Genomic DNA, 26,263 nt, shown 5'->3' with positions numbered 1-26,263 from the left:
TACCCTGTAAGAATAATTTTCAATATAATCAATGTTATTTGAATTTGTTTTTCAAATTTTCCAAATTTTTGAACCTCCACTATCAATAAGTTTATCAAAAATAATGCAAAATAAAGATGTCAAAAAATTGGTTACTCACTTCTGATTTCACAAGAATCCTGTAGGACTGGTTATCAAATTGAGTCACTGGGTAATTTTCTTGTAAGGGGGAGAAAGCGATTTTATTATTCTTAATTTGATAAAGTATATGCTCATATTGAACAGCAGATTCCAAAGGCTCCATGCCATAAGTGACATTCTCCAACTGCAGTAACCCCCTGAATATTCAAATACAAAAAGAAACACAAAGGCAATTAGTATAGACTTCTTACTGAGAAATGAAAATTAATATTAATTAAAAATATTTTCTATAAATATGCAAGTGGTCTTTGAAGTTGAAACCCACATTTTATGTCTCCTTGTGTCTATAAGAGCATGAGGTAGTTGTGGTTTTAGTGTGGCAAAAAATTTGAAAACTCTTAATCCTAAAGTTTTTTCTGGGTAAATTTGCTGACTGCAAACCTGGGATAGAGACAAAGAGAATAGAAGACTTCGATAAGAGGAAAAGGAGTGAAGGACTAAAGTATCTGAGAAAGAAAACACATTCAGAGTCTACATTTTCTTTGCCTTGGCTCTACCCTTCAAGAAGTGCTTGAAAATTAAGGGTCACACAAGATCTTCAATCGTGTACATCTTTGGAATAAGCCATTACCTGAGTCCAGAACAGGTGCTAAGTGTTAAAACTGATTTTGGAATCTCTTCCACATATCCTTGATAAAAGCAATGCCCCTGGAAAAAAGTATGTGATGATACATTTGTAAATGTTTAAAATAAAGTATTTGTATTTATCTTTACTTCTCAGGTATCATCAAACATTCCAGTTTAGCCATTACATTAATATCAATCATCAGTAATTTCATTTCCTTGTCATCTATCTTGAATCTCTTACTCTTAACCCTCATGCCTTCCAGCCTCCCAATAATTCTTGCTGTATTTTGAATTTCTAACAAATTACTTCCTATCTTCATCTTCTCTTTCTCAGTCACATTTCCTGAATGTGAAGTGTGTAACTGCTGAATCAATGTAATTAATAGCATTCATTTGACTTCAACTATGAATATTCCCTTGTTTTTCCTAAGTTACCCTCAAATACCTTAACAGATATTTCTTCATCTTGATTTCTATTTAATATTTAGCCATAGGGATCATTTTTAGTTTAAACCTCTCCCTCATTGATTTTCATAGCACTAATCTTTCCTAGTTTCTCTTCTTGATTTTCTAGGATTTTCCCCTTCCCTTTAAAGCTGATTGATCCTAGAAGCAGTCTTTTCTTTTTTTTGTTAGTCTTATATAACAAAAATTTGATTGTCATCACATTCTTGCCTATGGATTTGTCTCTATGCTATTCACAAGATGAACATCACCATATATGACCATTCACCTTATCTTAAAACTAGGCATGTCCCTCATCCGCTGATAGCAGCAACCAAGATCTGCCCCCAGTAGCAGAGTCATTAGGCCCCAGGCAGGCTGACCCATCCTATGCCCAATATCTGGTGACAAGAGCATGCCTGATCAATCCACACCAACAGAACTAGCTAATCTTGAGTGAGGAGATCCATAGCCTGCTCCACCTGTACTGACGCCAGCAGACTCTATAGCTACCAGCCCTTTACCCAGAGGAAGAAGTGAACCAGGCCTTGACCCTGCACCCAGTCTCAGAAGTTGTTCAATACTTGGCAACTTAGACATGTATCCATTGAGAGAAGAGGATTCTGATGAGATATCCAACCCAGCGGCAAAGTGTGGCCAAGATAGGTGCTTCCCTCACCCAGGGGCACCAGAAAAGATAGAGTGGGAAGTGAACCAACAGCCAGTGGCTGGAGAATAAGGAGGAGAAATGCTCTCCATCTCATAGGTGTTACATCTCCCCACCACAGTTAGCAACACCAAGTGATCTGGGAAGGCGATCTCTCCTTGCACACAACACCAGCAGAGACAGAGTAGGAGCTCCAGCAGAGCCAGAAGAAGAAAGCCCAGAAATAACGATGCAGAGCCTATAAAAGCTAAATTGTCATTGGAAATGTAGCCCATGCTAACTCTAAACATAAGCTTGGCAACTACTTTCTAAAATAGGAGGTTTAAATAAAATCAAGAATTTCCTAATGTCATATTGAAAATGTCACAGGTACAATTGAAAATCACTCGTCCTAACAAGAACCAAGAATATCACAATTAGAACGAGAAAACACAACCGACACCAGTACTGAAATGATTTAGATATTGGAACTATCTGACAAGTATTTTGAAGTAGCCTTAATAAAACTGTTTCAAAAAGCAAATTACAGGAAAGATGGCAAGAGAGTAAGGAGCTCTGAGAGTCAGTTAGTAATCACCCAGAGCTATCTCAAGCACCTGATGTGGTGCCCAGGCGACCAGAAGAGCATCCTGCAAGATCCTTGAAAGAATGGAAGGAGAAGACTGCCCGTCTGCAGTCAAGATTCATGAGTAGAGCACTCCACACCATGAAGGCTGGTGTCCATTCTCCACTGGCAGCACAAGTCACTTCAGGAGCTATGCTGTGCTGGAGTTGGAAGCCCCATTTCCCAGAAACAGGGGAAGAAGGGATGGTCAGGGATCAACTTCAGCTACTAAAGTATAATTGTAAATTTGGCTGACTAAAGTATAATCCTAAGAGCGGCCAAAGTTTGAACCTGTCCATGTCAGAGGGAGGTTGGTAGCTGCCATTTTATCTCTGCCCCTGGCATGAGGGGAAGCTGGACTGATTGAAAACCACAGTGATGGTACGGACAGGATCAGTGAGCTTGAACACATGGCCTCTGAAGTGAATATACAAAAGAACAGATAAAGAAAAGAATGGAAAAAAATGAACATGTTCTCAGGGAATTAAATGATGGCAAGACAGGGCTGTGGAATGACAGTGATGTACTAAGAAGCAGAGCTGAATGCTCTTATGAAAACAATGGAGAAAGAGCCAAAACCTGTCCAAGGGACCTGTTTTGGAGGTCAGCAGACACAACTCAGAGGAGGCTGATGGATAGAGAGATAAAGAAGTCAAAAAAGACAAACGTGAGTTACCAAGCCCCCATAGTGGCCAGGAAATGCTCCCCTCCCCCACCTCCAAGATATTAAACTGGGGTAAAACCCCTGGCTCACTGGAGCTGACTGAGAGGGAAACAGTCAGCTGTTTCAAGAGAAAAGGGAGACATGGTTGGGGTGCTTTTCTTCAGTGAATTTGGCCAGCAGAGCCCACTTTGAATCTCTGTGATTCAACACAGAAACACAAAAAAGCCGAGACTGAAACACCTCCATGGAAGGTTGCACTGACTACCACCATCTACTGGTCTGTCTGGAAACTGCATGGACAAAAACTGTTGATGTATCCAAACCCTGGGAGAAAATCTGCACCCTAGTAGTGATTCCCTGGCCCAATTTTGAAAACTTAAGTGAAGCAATTTTAGAGAATGAGAATAACTTGAACCAAATATCAAAGAAGAGCTGGGGGGGGGGGGAAACAATAGGCAAGAGAGAGAAATTAGCCATCAGAGTAAATTCACCAACATATTCAGATGCCTAGACATCAGCAAAAAATTACAAGCCATATTAGAAAACAGCAAGAAATGGCCCAGCCAGAAGAACAAACCAAGTAACCTGAAAAGATACAGAATTTAATCAGTGATAATGACACAACTCTCCTAAATTATTTCAGAGAATTTAAAGAAAATATGACTAAAGAAGTAAAGGATATTAAGACAACACTGGGAGACATAAAGAACAATTTGAAAGCCTTCAAAGAAAAGTAACAGACCTTATGGGAATGAAAGGCATGATGGATGGGATTTAAAATACATTAGGGGCACATAACAGCAGGTTTGCATTGCTTGAAGACAGAATTAGTGATTTTGAAGACAGACTATCTGAACTGGAAAAGATAGGAGAACAGAAAGAGAAAAGAATGGAAAAAATAAAATGGAGTCTCAGGGAATTGAATGACAATGAAAAATACACAAACATTCACATTATTCATCTCCCAGAAGGAGAAGAGAATGGAAAAGGGGCAGAAAGAATATCTGAGGAAATAATGACTGAAAACTTCCCAGCCCTTATGAAGGACATAAATATCAACACCCAAGAAGGACAATGCACCCAAAACAGAATAAATCCAAATAGACCTACCCAGAGACAACTACTGTTCAGAGATAATGTGAAGATTCTGAATGCAACAAGAGATAAGCAAAGCATCAGATACAAAGAAAACTCAATAAGGTTAAGAGCTGACCTCTCATCAGAAACCAAGTAGGAGAGAAGAAAGTGGTATGATGTATTGAAGGTACTGAAAGAGAAAAACTGTCAGCCAGGGATTCTATATCCAGCAAAGCTGCTTTCAAAATGAGGGTGAGTTCAAAGTCTTTACAGACAAACAAGACTGATAGAATATGCTACCAAAAGACCAGATTTTCAAGAGATACTAAAGCAGGGCCTCCAGCCTGAAAGTAAAAAACAAGGGTGAGAGATTTGGAGAAGAGTTTAGAAATGAAGATTATTAGAAGGGGTAAATTAAAGGATAAGAAGACAGATGAAAGAAAAATATGACAACAGAGAGCTGAAAGACAAAATGGATGAAGCAATCCAAAGTTTTCAAGAAGCCCTTCACATCTATGCAATGAACCCTGAAATATGGAAAGAATACCTTTCTTGGACAAGAACACTCCAGGAGCAGCAGAAGGTGGCACAGATGATTAAAAAGAGTGAAACATCAGCATAAGTAGCAGATTTCTCACCAAAGTCAATTCCTGACTCTGACTTTGAAAGTGATGAGATTGTTACTGTTTGTGCAGCTATTGCTGAGAAATAGAAGAAATCTCCAACAAATAAACAATGGCCATTGTGTCTGCTTCTGGAACGGTAGAGACTGTTACTGAGAAGGAAGATGGTGCTCCAACACCAGAGGGCTCTGTTTTTATGAAAGCCTGATGAAGGAAAACGCATAACATGAATTGTTTGAATCTGTCTTTTTTGATTATCATTTAAAGTTTTAGACATAGGGATATTTGTTCTGGAGAAACAAGGCAAAACTCCTGTTTTAAGATAAGTTTTTCGGATGAAGCATACAAATCTAAATGGTAGTATTATTGTATACTCTTTGGACTATACTTTGATAAGTTATGGTTTATACTTAAGATCAAAATTCTGAGAAAAAAACGTTATTGATATATAAATTTAATTTAATCCAAATATATGGATTGATATATTTTTAAAGACACAACTTGAAAAACAAGTTTTTCAATAGTAAATAACTTGGTCAGTGCCATTAAAATGTTGACTCATTAAAAAAAATGATGTCAAGAGACATGCAAACATATATGTCTCAGGAGTCCTAGAAGGAGATGAGAAAGGAAAAGGGGCAAAAGGAATATTTGAAGAAATGATGGTAGAAAATTTCCCAACCTCTGAAGGACATAGATGTCCATATCCAAGAAGCACAACATACTCTCATCTGAATAAATCTGAATAGACCACTCTGAGACACGTGTTAATCAGAATATAAAATGCCAAAGACAAAAAGAGATTGCTGAGAGCTGCAAGAGAAAAGGGATTCCTCATATACAAGGGATGCCCAATAGATTGTGTTGATTTCTCATCAGAGAATCTGGAGTCAATAAGGTTGTGTTGTAGTATATTTAAGATACTGAAAGAGAAAAACTACCACAAAAAAATGTTATATCTGCAAGATTGTCTTTCAAAAATGAGGAAGAGTTTAGAATATTAACAGATAAACAAAAACTAAGAGAGTCTGTAAGCAAGAGACTGGCTTTGCAGGAAATAAATAAGTGCTACAATCTGAAAAGAAAACACAGGAGAGAGAAGCTTGGAAGAGTCTAGAAATGAAGATTACATAGTAAAATGAGAACACAACATATCAGAACCTATGGGATGGAGGGACAGGAGTACTGAGAGGGAAATTTATAGTCCTTGATGCTTACATTAAAAAAGAAGAAAGAAGTAAAATCAATGACCTAGCTACACATTAGAGGAACTAGAAAAAGAATAGCAAACTATTCCCAAAGCAAACAGAAGGAATGAAATAACAGAGATCAGAGCAGATATCAATGAAATTGAGAACAACAACAACAAAAACAATAGAGAGAATTAACAAAACCAAAACTTGTTTGCTTAAAGTGGGTCTTTTTTTTCAAATGGGCATTAAATTTCCTCAGATGAATTTTGTACATTAATTTACATGATCAGATAATTTTTTACCTTTAGTCTCTAAAGGTGGGAAAAATAACATTGATTTCCAAATGTTGAACCAACCTTGTTTTCCTGGTATAAACTCAACTAAGTGATTGTATATTATTATTTTAATATTTTGCTAGATTTGATCTGGTGATATTTGGCTTAGAGTTTTATGCCCATACTCATCAGGACATTTGCTATATACTTTTTTTTTAAGGTACCAGGGCCAGGGATTGAAACCAGGGCCTCTTTTGTGGGAAGCTAGCAGTCAACCACTGAGGTACATTGGCTATCCTGAGTTCATTTTTTCATTTGTTTGCTTGTTATTTTGTTTTTGCTTTTTAGGAGGCACCAGGGACCAAACCTGGGACCTCCCATGTGGAAAGCAGGCACTCAAACACTTGAGCCACATCCGTTCCCCCATATACTTTTATTTATTTGTAATTTCTATTCAAGATTTTGGCATCAGGATGATGTTGGCATAAAAATTTTTTTTGAAAATTTTCCTTTTGTTTCTTAAAATATTGAACAGTTTGGCATGAGACTATCTAATCCTGGAACTACTTGTGTAAAATATGCTACCTAGGAATTCAATTTCTCTAATATATATTTATATTAAGTGATTAAGATTTTCTACTCTTCCTTCAATTTGGGTAAGTTTTATTTTTCAAGGAAATCATCCATTTACTCTAAATTACAAAATGAATTGCCATGAAATTTTCATAAAACATTTAATAACATTTATTTACTGTATAAGTAAATTATGGTACTTCCTTTCATTCCTAATATATACAAATATATATATATTTTTAAGATTTATTTTATTTCTCCCCCCCTCCCCCATTGTCTGCTCTCTTGTGTCCATTCGCTGTGTGTTCTTCTGTGTTCACTTGCATTCTCAGCAGCACTGGAAATGTGTGTCTCTTTTTGTTGTGTCATCTTGCAGCATCAGTTCTCCATGTGTGTGGTGCCTCTCCTGAGCAGGCTGTGCTTTTTTCATGCGGGGATGGCTCTCCTTGCAGGGTACCCTCCTTGTGTGTGGGGTTCTCCTACATGGGGGACACCCCTGCATGGCAGAGTACTCCTTGCATGCATCAGCAATGCACATGGGCCAGCTCACCACATGGGCCAGGAGGCCCCCTGGGTTTGAGCCCTGGATCTCCTATATGGTATGTGGATGCTCTATCAGTTGAACCATACCTGCTTCCCCCTAATATTGATGAAATTTTCCTCTTTTGGGTCTAGAAAAGTCTTGCTAGGGCTTATTAATTTTATTAAACCTTTTAAAGAAATAAATTTTAGCTTATTAATTTATTCTTTTACTTTTTTCTATATCGTTGATTTCTGCTCTTTCCTGCACTATTTCCTTCATTATGGTTGTGCCATTTTCAATTTTCTCCTTCTTTTCCTAGATTTATAAGCACTACAGTTCTTAAAGTACACACATTTTGATATTTTGTGTTTTGATCACCATTCAGTTCAAAACATATTTTTATTTCACTAGAGATTTCTTCTTTGTCCCATGAGTTATATAACATTTATTGTTTTTAATATCCAAATATCTGTGGGTTCCAAACATCTATTTGTTCTTAATATTTTATTTATTTATTTGGAGGTACTCAACTACTGAGCTACAACCACTCCACAATATATCATTTAATTCCATGGTAGTCATGCAACAAATTTTAAGTTTTGCTGAGAATTTTTTAATGATCCCACACAGGTTGTGTCTTAGGTGAACATGGAAAATTTGAAAAATTAGGAATATGGCAGGTGTTACATTTACTATCCTGCTCATGTAAATTAGGTCAACTGGTTGATAAGGTTGTTCAAATCTTTTATACACTTATTTTTATCTATTTGTATCAATTACTCTGAAAAATGTAATGTATCTGTGGATCTGTCTTCAAATTCCTCAAATTCAATGATGCCTTTTTTTGCTGTTTCCAACCTGCTATTACATCCATTAAGTGGTTCTTTCCTTTCATTTCAGGTGTTAGTTTAGAGTTGTTGTTTTTTTTTAATGTTTTCCATTTTTCTGATCAGACTCTTCACGTTTACCTACTCATTATGATTATATTTTCAATTATATCTATGAACATATTTATAGTTTTTAATCAGTCATATCAGGGTTATTTCAGGATGTGTGTTTGTGTGTGTGTATAGCTCACATTTTCCTGTTTATTTGCATGATATGGGCTGTACATGTATTCAAGAACTATACAGGCTATGTGTGTGTTCAAGTTTAAATAGTTCCCGAGAGTCCCCAAGTCCCAAGAAACAGAAACTTAAACTTTTCGCATCAAATGTTTCCTTACCCCTCCCCTCCCATGCTCTTTGTATAAAAGCAACCTAAAAGACTGGCTCGGGGCTTGGTTTTTGGACTCATGTCCACGGGCCCGGCTGGCTGTAATAAACTTCCTTCCATGAAGGTCTCAAGTCCTGGATTTCAATACCTCGATCGTAGAATCCTCCTCAATGCTGCAACATGCACACCTTCTTATTTTTGTTTTTTTGGTTGGTTAGTTGGTTCATGGGAGACTTTGCAGTTTATTTTTAAGGAGTCTCTTCTAGAATTTCTTCCTTTATAAAGTTTTGTGTTTTGGATTAGAGGGTAGTTAACTTAGTTGTGACTACCTGATACAAAATTGAGTTTTAGGTTTTGGTGTGAGGAGAGTGGGTGTCAAGAGTAGCCTTTTGGTAAGCCAAAAACATCTTTAAAAAGAAGAACAAGATTGTTAGACTCTCACCTCCTGACTTTAAACTTACGTAGCTACAGTGGTCACTAAGAAAGATTAAAGTCAGGTACAGATTCCTTAGTAAACTAAGATTAAGGGAAGGTATAGATTACTTAGCTACAGTGGTAAAAAAACAGCATGGTACTGGTATAAAGACAGACATACTGACCAATAGAACCAAACTGAGAAATAGACTCTCACATCTATGGTCAAGTGATTTCTGACAAGGCTGTCAAGCCCTCCCAACTGGGTCAGAACAGTCTATTCAACAAACGGTGCTGAGAAAACTTCATTACCATATCCAAAAGAAAGAGAGAGGACCCCTATCTCACATCTTATACAAAAATTAACACAAAATGGATCAAGGACCTAAAAATAAATGTGACAACTATGAAACTCCTAGAAGAAAATGTATGAAAACATCTTCAAGATCTTGTGGTAGGCAGTAGTTCCTTAAAACTTATACCCAAAGTATGAGCAACAAAAGGAAAAATACATAAATGGGACCTCTTCAAAATTCAAAACTTTCAATTAAGGACTCTGTCAAAAGGGTGAAAAGACATCCAACTCAATGGGAGAAAATATTTGGAAATCACATATCCAATAAGGCTTTACTATCCATGATATATAGAGATATTATAACTCAATGATTAAAAGACAAACCACTTGAATAAAACAATGGGCAAAAATCTTGAATAGACAATTGTCCAAATAAGAAATCAAATAGAAAAAAAAAAAACACATGAAAAAATGTTCAACATCACTAGCATTTAGGGAAATGCAAATCAAAACTACAATGAGATAACCTTTCAGACCTATTAAGACAGCCAATAATAAAAAGTCATAAAACTATAAGTGCTTGAGAAGATGTGGAGAAACAGGAACACTTACACTGTTGGTGGGAATGGAGAATGGTACAGCCACTGTGGAGGACTGTTGGCAGATCCTAAGGAACTTGTTGTTTTTTTCTACAATTTAATGCCAACCCTTTTCTCTACAGGTAGGTCCTGTAACATATCAATTAAAGCTTCCCACTTTTTTCTGTCTCCCAAACTCCTATTAATACTTCCAGATATAATTTAAAGTCTTTTTGGATAAGTGATTGCTGAGTTCCAGATTTTAAAAGTAGATTTTTTTGTTCAGTGTACTCCCATAGAAATTGCCACATTGTGTTTGAGTTTATAATGTTTTTTAATAATTTTGTGGAGTACAAAGCAATCTTTTCCTTCCTAAGAAATAGCACTTTAACCACATCAAATTTGTAAATCTATGAAACAGAAACTAAGACTTACCTTAATATATGAATAATCTTGAAGCAATTTTCCTGATTCGTTGTATGAAAACACCAAGAAATGAGGATCTAAAAATGACCTATTCAACCAAAATAATGATAGCTCATTGTTATAATATCAAGAATAAATTAACTTTCAGAATAATGAAATTAAACAAAATTAACTTTCAAATTTATATCCCAAATATCTAGAAATTAAATGGAAGTATCTCTCTATTATCTAACTTGATTTGAGACAGAAAATTGTGTATATAAGAAAAATTAATAACTACTATAACCAGAAACTAGTAAGTACAGTGCAATGAATTCAAGATAATCAAACAAAATACATAGCCAAGACTTACAGAGTCAACCATCAATAATTCCTTATCATGGCATAAATATTTCAGTTAATATTTGGTAACAAGTAGCAGTGACTTGATAAAAACTACAACAAAAAATGTTTCTAAACAGAAGAATACAAATGCTGGAGAGGATGTGAAGAAAGGGGAACACTCATCCACTGCTGGTGGGAATGCAGAAGGATCCAACCATTCTGGAGGACAGTTTGGCGGTTTCTCAAAAAACTAACCATAGATTTGCCATATGACCCAGCAATACCACTGCTGGGTATATACCCATCAGAACTGAAAACAAGGACACAAACCGATATATGTACACCAATGCTCATAGCAGCATTGTTCACTATCGCCAAAAGTTGCAATCAACCAAATGTCCATCAACAGACGAGTGGATCAATAAAATGTGGTATATGCACACAATGGAATACTACTCGGCTGTAAGAACAAATACACTACAATCACACGTGATAACATGGATGAACCTTGAGAATCTCATGTTGAGTGAAGCAACCCAGGCATTGAAGGACAAATACTACATGACCTCAATGATATGAAGTAAGCGAACTGCCTCAGAGAGCTAGAGTCTGGAAAAGAGGCTTACAGGAAATCGGGGGGTGGAGGAAGGATGTGAGTTAACGTCTGCAGGGGTGGAATCTGTAATGGGCTGGCGGTAAGTATGAGCACAAAGAAGGGACAAAATGGGGGCAAGGGTTTGCCTTCAGGTGGGGCTTTGTGGGTTTGAGGGGGGCTGGGGATGGGAAGAGGGGTAATATTGTCCTAAAATTGGGGGGAGGGAGGGGCAACATACGAAAATGGGAGAGCGTCAGGTGTTCGTTGAGAACAAAATGTTGAGAAAATCGTATCAAAGTATAAGTAGGAGGGTTACCTGTTTAGGATGCTCAGGGGGTATGGTCTGATGCAGGACGGACTTCGGGAGAATAGCTGAAGGCTCATTTTGCCAAGGTGGGTTGTACCATTGGGAAGAGACCCAAGAAGTGAGAGTTTGGTGGACCCACATCCTGAGGAGGACTAATGCCGTCACATAGAGAGAACTGTATCTCTCATGAGAAAGGATGGCTCCCAGGGCACTAGGGCAGTTGAGAAAGTCAGGTCCTGAATACTGCTGCAAGTATGGCTGGACATGGCTTCTTGGGAAATGGAGATTGGCTGGCGTTGTGGGCCCCAAGGGTAGGGAAAATGGATGTGGAATGGATGGAACCAAGGTAAATATGGGGGCAAGAGAGGAGTTCTGTGAAGAGTACACGAGGATGAATATAAAACATGTAATATTACACCAAAAACATATAGGGGACAACAGACTAATAATGTAAACCATAAGGCAAAACATAGGATAACTAAAAAATTTAGAAAACTGTACAATCTAAAGTATGGACCACATAGTAAGCACAGATGTCACCTTGTTTGAAAGCTATTGTCTTGGAATCTGTACATCAGTTTCAGGAAATATGATATGAATAAGCTAAAAGATTATCGCTGTGGAAGGGAAAAGGTTTTATGGTGGATCTGGGGAAGTACTGTATATTGTATATATGAATTTTGGTGATCTAAGACCCTTGTGAAGCTGACATTATGTTGGGATTCACTTTACAGGAAGTTTTGGATCACAGAGTGGTTCAACAATGGCAGTGGAGGAATACTGATATAGGATGTTATTGACAGGATATATATGGCTGACAGGGAGTTATACAGGGCATATGCCCAGAGTATATAGTAATGTCTAGATATACTCATAGTGGAAACAATTAAAAACAACAGCTGGGGGGGTACGGGGCCCCTGGCTGGGGGGTCACTGTCATGGACCCTGGGGGAGCAGCGGCAGTCCCCCAGGTGCAACGGCAAAAACCAGGAAGGAAGGAGGGCCCAACAGTGGGCTCCTGATACTAATGGCTATGCTTTTGAGCCTATACATCTGCAATAAGAACAGGCCTAGAGTAGCACTGTGCCTGGGAGTTTCCTCCTGACAGCCTTCATGTTACTCAAATGTGGCCACTCTCACAGCCAAACTCAGCATGTAGATGCAGTGCATTCCCCCCATCGTGGGACATGACACCCAGGGATGAGCCTCCCTGGCACTGAGGGATCACTACCACATACCAGCTGAAGATGCAACTAGAAGATGACCTTGAATTAAAGGTTCAATACGGATCAGCAGAATATCCCTGTCTACATATAATATCATGACTTCAAAATGCTGTTTGACCTAATGTAAGGGGGAAATGGAGAGGAGAAATGAGATTATAAGGCTATGAGTCTCTAAAAAAGAGTCTGGAGGTTGTCAGAAGGAATGCCCTTATGCACAACTGAGCAGAGTCTAAGAGACAGATAAAGTAGATACAACCCCAGGTATTGGTTCTTTTGAGGGATAAAGAGACCCACGGGTTCTATGGTCATGGCAGATGGGGTTCACTGCCATGGCAGATGGCCTTTCTTTGGAGCTGGTGTTTCTGCATGATGGAATTGGACTCAGAGGGGATCTCTTCTCACAAGACTTGCATGCTACTTTATTGGAATTGTAGTTGGTGCTGGGGTTTAAGATGTATTTAGGGGATTTGAATCTCTGGACTGACAATATGATAGCCAGGCCCTGAGCCTCAACAGACTTCAGCTCCTACACTCTGATTTATTGGACTTACCCCACTCAGCTAACATGGAGTTGAAGAAGGTCAACCACCACACCATGGAGCCTAGAGTGTCTACAACTGAAAGCAGGAGTGCTTCCAGTATCCATGTGGAATCTAAGCCCCCACTTGACATAGATGTGCAATGGACACAACCAATCCAAGGTCCACAGAGAAAATGTGGAATGGGTGTGGGAAGGGTAGCCATGGTGGCTGCTGGGTTTGGGGAATGGGAGGAAGAGATGAGATGTGGAGGCGTTTTCGAGACGTGGAGTTGTCCTGGGTGGTGCTTCACGGACAATTACGGGACATTGTAGATCCCCCCGGGGCCCACCGGATGGAACGTGGGAGAGTGTGGGCTATGATGTGGACCATTGACTACGGGGTACAGCGATGTTCAGAGATGTATTTACCGGGTGCAATGGATGTGTCACGATGATGGGAGAGAGTGTTGCTGTGGGGGGAGTGGGGGGTGGGGGCGGTGGGGTTGATTGGGACCTCATATTTTTTTAATGTAATTTTTAAAAATAAATAAATAATTTTAATTTAAAAAAATAATAAAATAAAATAAAATAAAAGTAGTAAAAAAAAAAAGTTTCTATATTAGTAAGTTTTCATGATGTTTTGCTCTAGTAAAAACAATTCCAAAAATCTCGGTGCCTTAAAACAACAATGAATGTTCGTTCCTTGCTAGTTTAACTGAAGGTTTAACTACATACTGCCTTCCTTCATTCTGAATTCTAGGAAAATGCATGGCTGCTTCCTATAACATGCCGTCCTTGTAGCAGCAGAAGAAAAGAAATTGAAGTACACAACACTTCTTAATGCCTTTGGTCAGAAGAGGGATAGTACAGTCTTCCTCAAATTCATTAGCCAAGCTATTTCCATAGGCAAATCTGACATCAACATAGTGGACAAGTATAATCTTCTTACCGGGAGAGGATAGTTACTATTACAGAACAGTTTACCACAATAATTTATTATGGGGATACTGGGATTTTTCAAGGATTTCAAATACCAGGAGGCATTTCAAGGACAGACTAGAAGATGTATTGGAACACTCAGAGTATTCTCTTTAACCACTACTTCTGTCTACATAGCTGCTTCATTTTCTCTCATTGCTGACTACTTTTCCCTTTCCTCAATTCAAATAACAGAACTTGTTGATGTGAGAGCTGCCCAGAGAAAAACTGCTATTTATCAGCCCACATTCCACATGCATTCAAGGTAAAACTCACAATGGTCTGGATAATGAATTCAGACAAAGGACAAAGTCACATTTTAATACCCATAAGCATGCAAATGGAGGTGGTGGAAATGGGAATCCAGAAACATTCTCAGGAAAAAGGAATTACAGGCAGAACATCCAACAGATAGCATGACAAGCATAATTACAGGGTAACACTCTATGGGAAGGGGACTTGGCCCAATGAATAGGGCGTCCGCTTACCACATGGGAGGTCCATGGTTCAAACCCGGGCCTCCTTGACCCATGTGGAGCTGGCCCATGCGCAGTGCTGATGCACGCAAGGAGTGCCGTGCCACGCAGGGGTGTCCCCCCACATAGGGGAGACCCACGTGCAAGAAGCGCACCCCGGAAGGAGAGCTGCCTAGCGTGAAAGAAAGTGCAGCCTGACCAAGAATGGCGCCACACACATGGAAAGCTGATGCAGCAAGATGACGCAGGAAAAAAAAACACAAATTCCCAGTGCCGCTGATAAGGATAGAAGCCGTCACAGTAGAACACACAGCAAATGGACAGAGCGCAGACAACGGGGGGGAGGGGAGAGAAATAAATAAATAATAAAGGATAACACTCTAGTTTGCAAGCTTACTTACCGCCCTCAAAAGCCAATACTTTCCTGCTTCTACATAAAAGAACAAAACAATCTGGCTTATGAGTGAAGGAATAAATAAGCAAATGACCACTCAAAGTAAAACAACATCCCACTTAAAAAAATAAATAACATAAAAGAGAAATTTTTAAAAGCTAGCTCATAAGGAAGTATTGATTGAAGAGTGCTATCATATTTACAAGAATAGAATAATAAACTCTCAAAGAGGACCATTTCAATTTTAAAAATGGACATTCTGAAACTAAATGCTTAGCACTTAAAACTGAATAATCCAATAAAGGTGTCAAAGAAAAATTGGTTATTGAGGACAGAATTAGTCACTTAGGTAAAAAGGAAATAAAATATTGCTAAATATACACCAAAAATTAAAATTAACGCACTCTTTTATAGAAAATAATACCAGAAGACCTAAGAAGAAAACATAACTTCTTCAAAGGATAAAAAATTTTGGAAGGAATTAAAAATTAAAGTGATAATAGAGGAAATTTTTTCTTATATAGACATATCCACCTGAATGAATGGAATGACATGTGATATATCCCACACAGACAAGAGAAACACACACACATACAGAAACTATACTGAAATAACATAAAAATCTAAAGAAAATTAAAATGACTCACAAATTCGGCAAACTGCCAATTACAAGAACAAAAAGAACATTCGTAAATATGCACAGATTCAGAAAGCATGCCATTTATGTATTCCATATGAAAAAATTATCTAAAATTATCTAAAATTATATTGATTGAAAAAATGCCAGATCAGCATAAAAATATTAATATAAGAAAACTTATAAAGAAAGTAGTGATAATGTGAGTGCTCGTTAGACTTGAAAAATACAATACAGCTGTTAAGTAAAGAAACTGAGAGCACAGTATTTACATTTTAAATATAAAAATAATTTTAAAATACTTCAGGTGTATATTAATATCAATCTACAACGTAAAAGACATAAGAGGGAATTCCCAGAAAGCTATAAAAGAAACTAGATATGTAATTGATCATATATCTATTTATAGCAATAAATTCCACAAACAAAAGAAGAAGACGAATAGGCTGGGTAGCATATTTGTACCATATAAAACAGATACATAATGAAGGGGGAAAATAGGTACAATTTAAAGTGCTGTTTTCCTTTATATGATTAAAATCAACAGTGCTACAACTGACTTGAATAAGTTTTCATTAAGATGATTTTTACATTAAAATAAGATTCATGCAGATTCCAATGCTTATCATATGTAGTAACTAACATTGTTGGCTCAAATTATGTTTACAGCATTTGTTGAATAGCTTCTAAGTATCGAGTTTGCAATGTGAACATAAGTAAATGAGCTCCTTTTCAATAGAAAAAGGCCTTTCTTCTAACTCTATCATAATATAGTTATGTACGGGGGTACATTTTAGAGGGCTATTTTCCTTTTTATGATTAAAATTAACATTGCTACAAAAAAACAGAAACAGGGTTAAGTTCCACAATAAACAAAAATTCCTTCAAATTGATTATAAAAAACAAAGAAAGAAAAACAGAAAGATAAGCCATTGATTGAAAATTAAAAGCTCCAAACACATGAAAACATAAAAACTCAAAACGGAAAAAAAAAAAATTGGTTAGGAGAAAAAATTTAAAGAAGATTAGAATGGTCAGTAAACATTTGAAACTATACTACATCCTATAAATAACCAGTTAAATTTCATATTAAAACCACAATAAAATAGCATTTCTTATTCATTAATTGACAAAAAATAATGATCGGAGAATATTCACTTTGTTGAGGATATAGAGAAACAGAAAGCTTTTGAATTCCTGATGGGAGTGAAAATTGACACAAAGCCTTTAAAACAAACTATTGGCAATATATATAGCACATCTGAGAATTTTTTTATTTATTTCCCACTGATTTCACTGGTATCCAAGAAGTCATGCCTAAGCATCTCCACAATCCAGTTTTTCTTATTGTTGTTAATAGCAGAAAAAATATATACCAAAACAACCTAAGTCCTCATCACTATAAATATGGGTAGATTAAATAATAAATAAATTATATTTATTCAATGAGTATACATGCACTTAAATAAATTCATCTTACACACATCAATATGAATGTATCTCAAAAAATAATATGTGTAATACTGCAAAACCACAACCACATATAAAAATTATTAAGTGTCCATTGCTTACATGTCTGGAGTCACTGGAGAGTAAGTTAAATGGTTCTGCAATTTTTGGTAGTCTTGATCAATGGTCTGAGAGCAGAGCCAACTGAATGTTAACTGATCTAACTTGAGAGGAATAAAACACCTTTGCTGTGCCCATGTGTCTCTCTCCTTCCAGCAAGACAGCCCAGGAAGGTTTCTTACAGGAATGATAGAGAAACAAGAGCACAACTGAGAAAAGCAAAAGAGCTTTTTCAAAACTCACACTTGAGAGTTAAGTCCATTAACATCTCACTGCCCAAACTCCTCAACATTCTTTGCAGGGCTCTGTGTTCAAAATTATTAAGAATTTCAAGAAAGCTATAGCAGAGCATTCAACCAATCGCAGGACCCATCTAACCACAGTTTGCCCCATGAGAATGCACACACATGAAATTGGCCTTTCATAGTCACACTCAGATCCAAAGGGTTTTGGGGATGTATATACTCCATCTCTTGATGACAGGAACTTAAAAGTTACATGGCAAAGGGTGAAGACAATATCATATACTGTATTAGGCTGGGTTCTCTAGAGAAACAGAACCAAAAGGAGAGGTCTGTAAATAGTATGAATTTTATAAAATTCTCTCACATGACCACGGGGATGCACAAGTCCAAATTCCACAGGCAGGCTGCAAACCAGGGGCTCCAATGAAGGTCCTTCATGAGTTCCTAGGAGACACTGGCTGTCTGAAGTAGAGACTGGAAATCTCTCTCTGAATACTGAAATCACGTCCCCTTTTGAGACCTTCAATTGATTGGATGAGATGTCACTCACTGCGACAGCAAACTCCTTAGTTGATTGTAGATGTAATCAGCCATCTACGCAATTAACTCACTGGTGATTAAAGTCCATGAAATGCCCTTATATTACAATTAGCTCAGGGCTTGCTTGACCAAACAACTGGGCATCATTACCTGCTGAGGTGACACATGAGCCTATCCATCATACATATCATGATTGTTATTTTCTATTAAAGATGGAGTTAAAATATATATGTAGAGTAAAAAAATGAATACTATAAATCATTAAATAGAACTTGCTGATTGAGGGGGGCTGTACAGATGTGAAATAAGTATGAAATTTAAAACTCACTCCCTCCACTAGAAAAATGAAGGAGCTAAAAAAAGAGATTAGATTTAAGTGGTAACCTGGTACAAAAATGGACATTTAGATAAAATACAGAAGACCCAGAGGAACTGAAAGACTGCAGGGAGTTCAGTTTTTGTAAGCAAAAACATGAACCAGTGACTAGTTCCCATTGCTCAGCCCAATGACAGCAGATAAAAAAACAGCTGTGTCTGTAGCAACATGTCCCAAATTCTGGGAGCAACTGGCTGGGGCAAAGGATGACAGAGAAACCTATCTCTAAAAGCTGGGGTTGAAGGTCAAGGTCAGTCTCACGGATCCCTGTGGGATCAACATAGAGGCAGTCCCCAGGTTCAGCCTTCTGAGCACTTCCAATCTACCACCTGAATATAAAGAGCTAATGAAGCTCCTTTGACTGTTTTTGTTGTTGGTGGTGGTATTTGTATGCTTGTCTTTGTCCTTCTGTGTAGGAGTTTCCTAGTCTGGGTCCAGCATAGTTTCTGGCCTTAATTTAAGCCTTTTCTGCAGGAGAGGCTTCTAATATCACAACATGTCTGGTGTACTTTTATATTGGTTGAATTTCTTCATTCTCTTTATGTTGTTTAGCCTGATAGATACCTGAAAGCTTGGTACAGATGCTAGCCTTGCTTTCTCTCAAAAATAGCATCTTCTGACCTTATACCAGTACCTACTGGGAAATAAAGGGCCAATACACCTCTTTGTGCTGTTTCTTTTTCCTTTTTGGTTGAGTGGTTCTTCTTCCTCATCTTACTCTTCTTTCTCTGTTTTGTATTTTTGGGTCTAGTGGATCACTGAAGGATGGTCAGGGATGATGGCTTCCTACCAGACCATAAAAAGAGACTTGGAAAGGTGGTACATAACTTTTTTCCTCTGGGTTATTTTTCTCTTACTCCTTCTTATTTTCTTTTTTCTTTCTTATTGATCTTCATCTGGTGGACTGAGGAGTGACAGAATTAGATTTTCAGAGTCACCACACCAATCACACAGTGTATATAGTTCTCAAGAAAAAATATATAAAACATACAAGGATGAAGGAAAATATGATTAAGACACATGAAAAAAAGAATTTGATGGAATATATTCTGGAGGAAGCATAATCTCTGGAATTATTTAACAAAGATCTTAGAACAACTTTCATAAACAGGATCAATGAACTAAAGGAAAACACGGACAATCAACTAAAGGAAATCAGGAAAACAATATATGAACAAAAGGAGAATTTCAATAATAAAATTGAAATTATAAAGAATTCAATGGAAATTCTGGAACTGAAATGTACAATAACTGAAATGAAAATTACAGCAGCAGGGTTCAAGCATAGATTGGAGGAGGCAGAGGAGAGAATTAGTGACCTCAAAGACAAGAATATTGAAAGTGTCTTCATGTGGAGAATTAGAAAGAAAAAAGAATGAACAAAAACTTTAACAGAGCTTAAGAAACCTGTGGGACATGAGCAAGTGTACCAATATATGTATCATAGGAGACCCAAAAGGAGAAGAGAGAGATAAAGGCCAGAAAAAATACCAAGAGAAATAATAGCAGAGAACTTCCCCAATTTGATGAAAGATATGAATATATAAATCCAAGACGTTCAATGAATGTCAGGCAGGATGAACCAAAGCAGATCTTCACTGAGACACATCATGAACAAACTGTCAAATCTCAAAGACAAGGACAGAATCTTAAAAACAGCAAGAAAGAAGTGACACACCACATGTTAATGATCCCTAGTAAGATTAACATCCTATTTCTCCATTAAAAACATTGACACCAGAAGGCTGTCTGAGTTATTTAATGTACTGAAAGAAATAAAAAGACTGTTACCTAAAAATAATATACCTGACAAAGCTGTCCTTCAAAAATGAGGGAGAAATTAGGACATTTCCATTAAAACAACAGCTGAGAGAGTTTGTGACTACTAGAACATACCTTGAACAAATGCCAAAGAAAGTCCTGCATATTGAAAGGAAAAGAATATAGACAGTATCTCAATGCTAGGTGAAGATAAATACGTCTGGTGCAAATAATATTACAGATAAATATAAATGCCAGTACTATTTCATTTTTCATTTGTAATGCCGTATTTTACTTTTTAAAGACTTCTAAAATTTATATGTATAAAATATTAGTATAAATCTTTCTCACTGGGCACCCAATGCATAAAAATGTAATTTCTGATAAGAACAGCAAAAAAAGGACAGAGAGATATAGCTACTGTGTATGTGTAAGCTGTTGAAGTTAGAATCAACACATAGTGAATTGTCACAGAATTAGGATGCTAAATGTAATACCCATGGTAAGCATAAAGAAAATATTTTAGAAGCCTACACAAGACGGATAAGTGATGCAGACTGGCTTATTATAAAGGGATCATCTAAACAAAAGGGAATGCAGTATTGGAAGGAAAGTGGAAGAAAGACAAGAATTTTTTAAAATAGCGAATGGCAGAAGTAAATCTTGATTATCAATAATTTCCTTAAGGGTAAGTGGATTAAACTCTTCAAAAAAATGCAGAGATTGGCAGAATGGGTAAAGAAACAAGATCCAACTATATGGTGTTTTCAAGAGACTCATTTTAGATCCATGATAGATAGGTTTAAAGTGAAAGGACAGAAAAAGTATTTCATGCATATAGTAATCAAAAGAGAGCAGAGTTGGCTATGTTAATATCAGATGAAATATACTTAAGCAAAAAAACTGTTACAAGAAACAGAGAGGGATATTATAATATTTTCTTAAAGTGTCAATTCAACAAGAACTTTTAACAATTATAAACACATAAGCATCTACAGCAGAGCACCAGAATTTACAGAATTGAAGGGAGAAATAGACTGATCTACAATAAGAGCTGAAGATTTCAATAACCCACTTCAAATACTAGATACAATATCTAAACTGAAGATCAATATGGAAATAAAAATCTAAATAGCACTCTAAACCAACTAGATCTAGCTGAAATATATAGAACACCTTACCCAGCAATAACAGCCCATACAAATTCTTTTCAAGTGCACATGGACATTATTTAGAATAAACCTGTTAGGTGACAAGAGAAGTCTGAAAATTTTTTTTAATATTGAAATCATAAAACATAACCTGTCTGTGGAGGTTAATATCTAGAGAGAAAAAAGAAGACACTAAATGTAGTACAATACTCACACACACACACAAAAAAAACATACATATAAAAGTAGGCATTAACAGAAGATTGGAAAGACAAAAAAAGGCAAAGGTTAAACAGCAAAATGGCAGAAGAAAGTTCTGAATAGTGACTTTAAAAGTAAATGGATTAAACTCTCCATTCAAAAGAAGTGATTGGTAGAATGCATAAAAAAAGCATAAACCAACTATATTCTGTCTGCAAAAGACTTACTTAAATTCAAAGATACAAATAGGTTGAAAATGAAAGAATGGGGAAAATATACTGTGTAAGTAGTAACCAAAAAAGAGCTGGGATAGCTACACTAATATCAGATAAAATAGACTAAGTCAAAAGGGTTATGAAGGACAAAGATGGTCATTATAAAAGTGACAGAAGGTGCATGTGTAGAAAGGTCACATCTGAGTCCAACTCTACCACACTCAGGACACAAATTCCAAAGTAGGGCCCACTGACATGGCCCTGAACACTAGAGCCATCTTCCAATACCATAGAAACCTATGTGTCTCCATAGCCCTCAGGAGCACTAGTACCTGGGATTGTATCTACTTTGGCAGTCTCTGTGATCCTGCTGAGGCATGCATAAGCACAACCCCTCTGAAGACCTCCCAACTCTTTTTTGAAGTCTCTTAGCCATATAAACTCATTTGTCTTTTCTATTTCCCCCTTTTATTCAAGGTCAAAAAGCAGTTTTTAACACATGATCCTACATGTAGGCTGAGATATTCTGCTGGTCTGAGTTGACCCTTTTATTCAAGGTCTCTTTCTAGTTGCATCACCAGTTAGTGATTGGTAATAATCCCTCAGCACCAGGGCAGCTCATCCCCAGGAGTCATGTCCAACAATGGGGGGAAGGTAATGCATTTACATGCTGAGTTTGGCTTAGAGAGTGGCCACATTTAAGCAACATGGAGGCTCTTAGGAGGTAACTCTTAGGCACCCTGCAGCTCTAGGTCTAGATCATATTTCAGGCACATGGGTTCATAAGAATAGTCATCAGTATCAAGGGCTCATCATTGGACCATCCTACTTCATTGGTCTTTGCTGTTGCACTTGGGGGATTGTTGCTTGTCCATTGGGGAATGTGATAGAGCTCCCCTGGGTAGGAACTCAGCATTCCCTCAGTTGTCATTTGTAACTATAACTTTTACTGAACCTGTGGTTGATGCTAGGGTTGGTGTGTACTCAAGAGACTTGAATCTCTGGACTGTCCATGTGCCAGCTGGGCCCTGAGCCTCAGCAGAGTTGCAACTCCTATTCTTTGGTTCATTGGACTTACCCAGGTCAGCTAACAGGGAGGTGAAGATGGTCAACCACCACACCAGGGAACCGAGAGTGCCTACAACTGCAAGCAGGAGAATTGCACCCATTATCCATGTGGAATCTAAGCCCCCTCTTGATCTAGAGATGGAATGGACATCACCATCCCAGGGTCCACAGAACGGAGGAATAAAATATGGATTAGAATGGATTTACTGATATTCTACTATAGAACTATTGTGACTAATGTAATGGAAGAAATTGTAGCATTGATGTGGAGAAAGTGGCCACAGTGGTTGCTGGGAACAAGGAGAGGGAGAAGGGGGTATGAAGTGGGGCATTTTTGGGACTCAGAGTTGTCCTGAATGATATTGAGGGGACAGGCGCTGGACATCGTATATCCTGCCATAACCCACTGCATGTGGTGGGAGAGAATGTAGACTACAATGTAAACTATTATCCTTGTGGGGCAGCAGTGCTGTGGGAGGTGTTCACTGGGTGCAGTGAATGTGCCATGGTGATAGAGGAGGTTGTTGATGTGGGAGGAGTGGGGTGGGTGTGTGGGGGGGTATATGGGAAGCTCTTATATTTTTTAATGTAGCATTTTTTGTATCTACGCATCCTCAAAAAAACAATTAAAAAACGGTGGGGGGTGGGGAGTGGGGTATATGGGAACCTCTTAGTTTTTTAATGTAACATTTTGTGTGACCTATTAACTTTAAAAGAAAAACAATTTTAAAAATTAAATTAAAATTCTAAAAAAAGGTAGTCATTATATACAATTTAACAAGAAGATAGAACAATTATCAATATATATGCACCTAATAGCAGATACAGACAAATTTGAAGGGAGGAAGTCAATGGTTCTACATTAATAATAAGAGACTTTAATATATCATTTTCAATAATTGACAGATCAACTCATCAGTAAGGAACAATAGTCTAAACCAAATAGACAACATACATCTATAGAAGACTTCACTCAAAAGAAAGCAGAATACACATTTTTCTCAACTGCATATGGATCATTCTCCAGGACAGACCATATGTTAGGTCACCAAACAAGTGCCAATAAATTCAAAAACATTGCAATCATATCATACATGTTCTTTGATCAGAAAGGAAGGAAGCTAGATGAATAATAGGGAGGAAGTGTAAAATTAGCAAATATGTGGAAATTAAGCAACATACTCTTCAACAGCCAATGGCTGAAATGAGGAAGTACAGTAAGGTGAATGAAAATGAAAATACAACATACCAAAAACATCTGAGATCAGCCAAGACAATGCTGAGAGGGAAATATATAGCTCTAATTGTTTACATTCACAGATAAGAACTTCAAATTAGAGATGTAACCTCAAAATGAGAAGAAATAGGAAAAGAGAAAACTAAACCCAAGGTGAGCAGACAAAACGAAATTAAGAGAATCAACAAAATCAAAATTGGGGATATTTAAAAGATCAATACAATTGAGAAACCTTTAGCTGGAAGACAAAGAAAAAGAGAGAGGACACAAATACAGAAAATCAGAAAATGAGAAGCAGGACATTACCACTGTCCCCACTAAAAAGAGTATAACTGGATACTATGAACAACTGTATGCCACTAATATAGATAACCTAGATGAAATGGACAAATACTTAGAAACACACAAATCACCTTCATTGACTCAAGCAGAAATAGAAGATCTCAACAACAACAACAAAAAACCACAATCATAAAGAGATTGAGTCAGTAATCAAAAACAGCTCAAGAAAGAAAACCCCAGGACCAGATGGCTTCACAGGAGAATTCTACCAAACATTACAAAAAGACAACTCCATTTCTGCTCAAAAATCTTCCAAAAAATTGAGGAGGAAAGAACAATCCCTAATTCATTCTACAATGCTAATATCACCCTCATACCAAGGCCAGATAAAAATAAAAGAAAATAAAACCATAGACCAATATCCCTTATGAACAGAGATGCCAAAATCTTCAACAAAATACTAGCAAACTGAACGCATGAGCATATTAAAAGAATTATACATGATCAAATGAATTTTACCCCTGGGAAGCAATTTGGTTCAACATAAGAAAATCTCTTAATGTAATACACCATATTAACACAATGGAGGGAAAAAACCACATGATCATCTCAACTGAGACCAAAAAGGCATTTGACAATATCTAGCACCCCTTCTTGGTAATAACACTTAGAACTCTAGAAATAGAAGGAAACTTCATCAACATGATAAAGGGCATGTATTCCAATAACCTTCTTTGCAGAAATGGAAAAGCCAATATGCATATCTCAAGAGGATCCCACTGACTGCCAGAGTAAACAGTGCCTCAAGCAGGGGTGCCCCTGAGGGCTCTGGAGGCATCTAGACATTATAAGCAGGGAAAACTACCCCAGGAGATCAGTACCCTGTCAGTGGGCCTTACCTCGGTATATATGGTAATTTATCTCCCCAATTGATCATAGCATTTATACATATTATATCATTTATAATTTTCCTACACATGGTTCTTCTGCCCCTTTTATTTGAACCTATAATTAGCACCGTACCCATTGAATATATATATGTCCCAGAGACTTAAGTCTTCCAAATGTTCATATGCTGGATGAGCCCCAAATCTGAGCTAATTTGCAGCCAACACCTACTCTCCGGTTCATCAGACTCACCCAGGACAACTAACAAAATGATGATGGTGGACAATGCCCATCCAAAAAAAAACAGAATTTACAACTGCAAGCAAGACAGTTCAAGCCATCTTCCCCATGGCATCTAAGTCCCCTCTTAATCAGAAACAGAGTGGGCAACATCATCCCAAAATGATCAAGATAGAGGAATGAACAAAACATTCAGTAGGAATGCGACGGTGGACTAAAGTAGACTTATTATTCTAATAATGAAGAACTTTGAACATCGATATAAAGGCAGTAGTCACCAGAGTTTCTAAGGGGAGGGAGAGGGCAGAATAGGTGTAACATGGGGTTTTTGGGGGCTACTGGAATTGTTCTGCATGATATTATAACGATGGATACAGGCCATAATACAATTTGTCAAAATCTGTAAAATTGCGTGGTGCTATGTGTAAAGCATAATGTAAACTATAGACCAGCTTAGTAGCAATGCTTCAACATGTGTTCATAAATTGTTAACAATGTACCACACAAATGAAAGATGTTGTTAAGGGGGGAACATGTGGAAGGGAAATGGGGAGCAGTATATGGGAATCCCCTATATTTTCATTGTAACATTTATGTAATCTAAAGCTTCTTTAAAAATAAAAAAATAAATCCATCTTGATGAGAGGAATGAAGTGGCAGGAGTTATACTTCCCAATCTTAGTATTTCCTATGAAGACATGGTAATCCAAACAGA

The 26,263-nt window shown here is 37.3% G+C and overlaps 1 protein-coding gene across 5 annotated transcripts in view; it reads right to left on the bottom strand.

Moving 5' to 3' along the window:
- Window positions 1-26,263, bottom strand: part of LOC131276544 (A disintegrin and metallopeptidase domain 3-like) — a 125,550-nt gene that overhangs the window by 84,193 nt on the left and 15,094 nt on the right. For all 5 annotated transcript variants that reach the window (XM_058289829.1, XM_071212666.1, XM_058289832.1 and 2 more), the window contains exons 4-6: window positions 10,328-10,406; window positions 752-828; window positions 140-317 (exon numbers count right to left, since the gene is read on the bottom strand). In XM_058289829.1, coding sequence (XP_058145812.1) covers window positions 140-317; window positions 752-828; window positions 10,328-10,406 — 334 coding nt within the window. The remainder of the gene's footprint in view (window positions 1-139; window positions 318-751; window positions 829-10,327; window positions 10,407-26,263) is intronic.

The sequence above is a fragment of the Dasypus novemcinctus genome, chromosome 29 (assembly GCF_030445035.2).
Source record: "Dasypus novemcinctus isolate mDasNov1 chromosome 29, mDasNov1.1.hap2, whole genome shotgun sequence".
Taxonomy (NCBI): Eukaryota; Metazoa; Chordata; class Mammalia; order Cingulata; family Dasypodidae; genus Dasypus; species Dasypus novemcinctus.
This window is presented reverse-complemented; position numbering and strand designations above follow the sequence as displayed.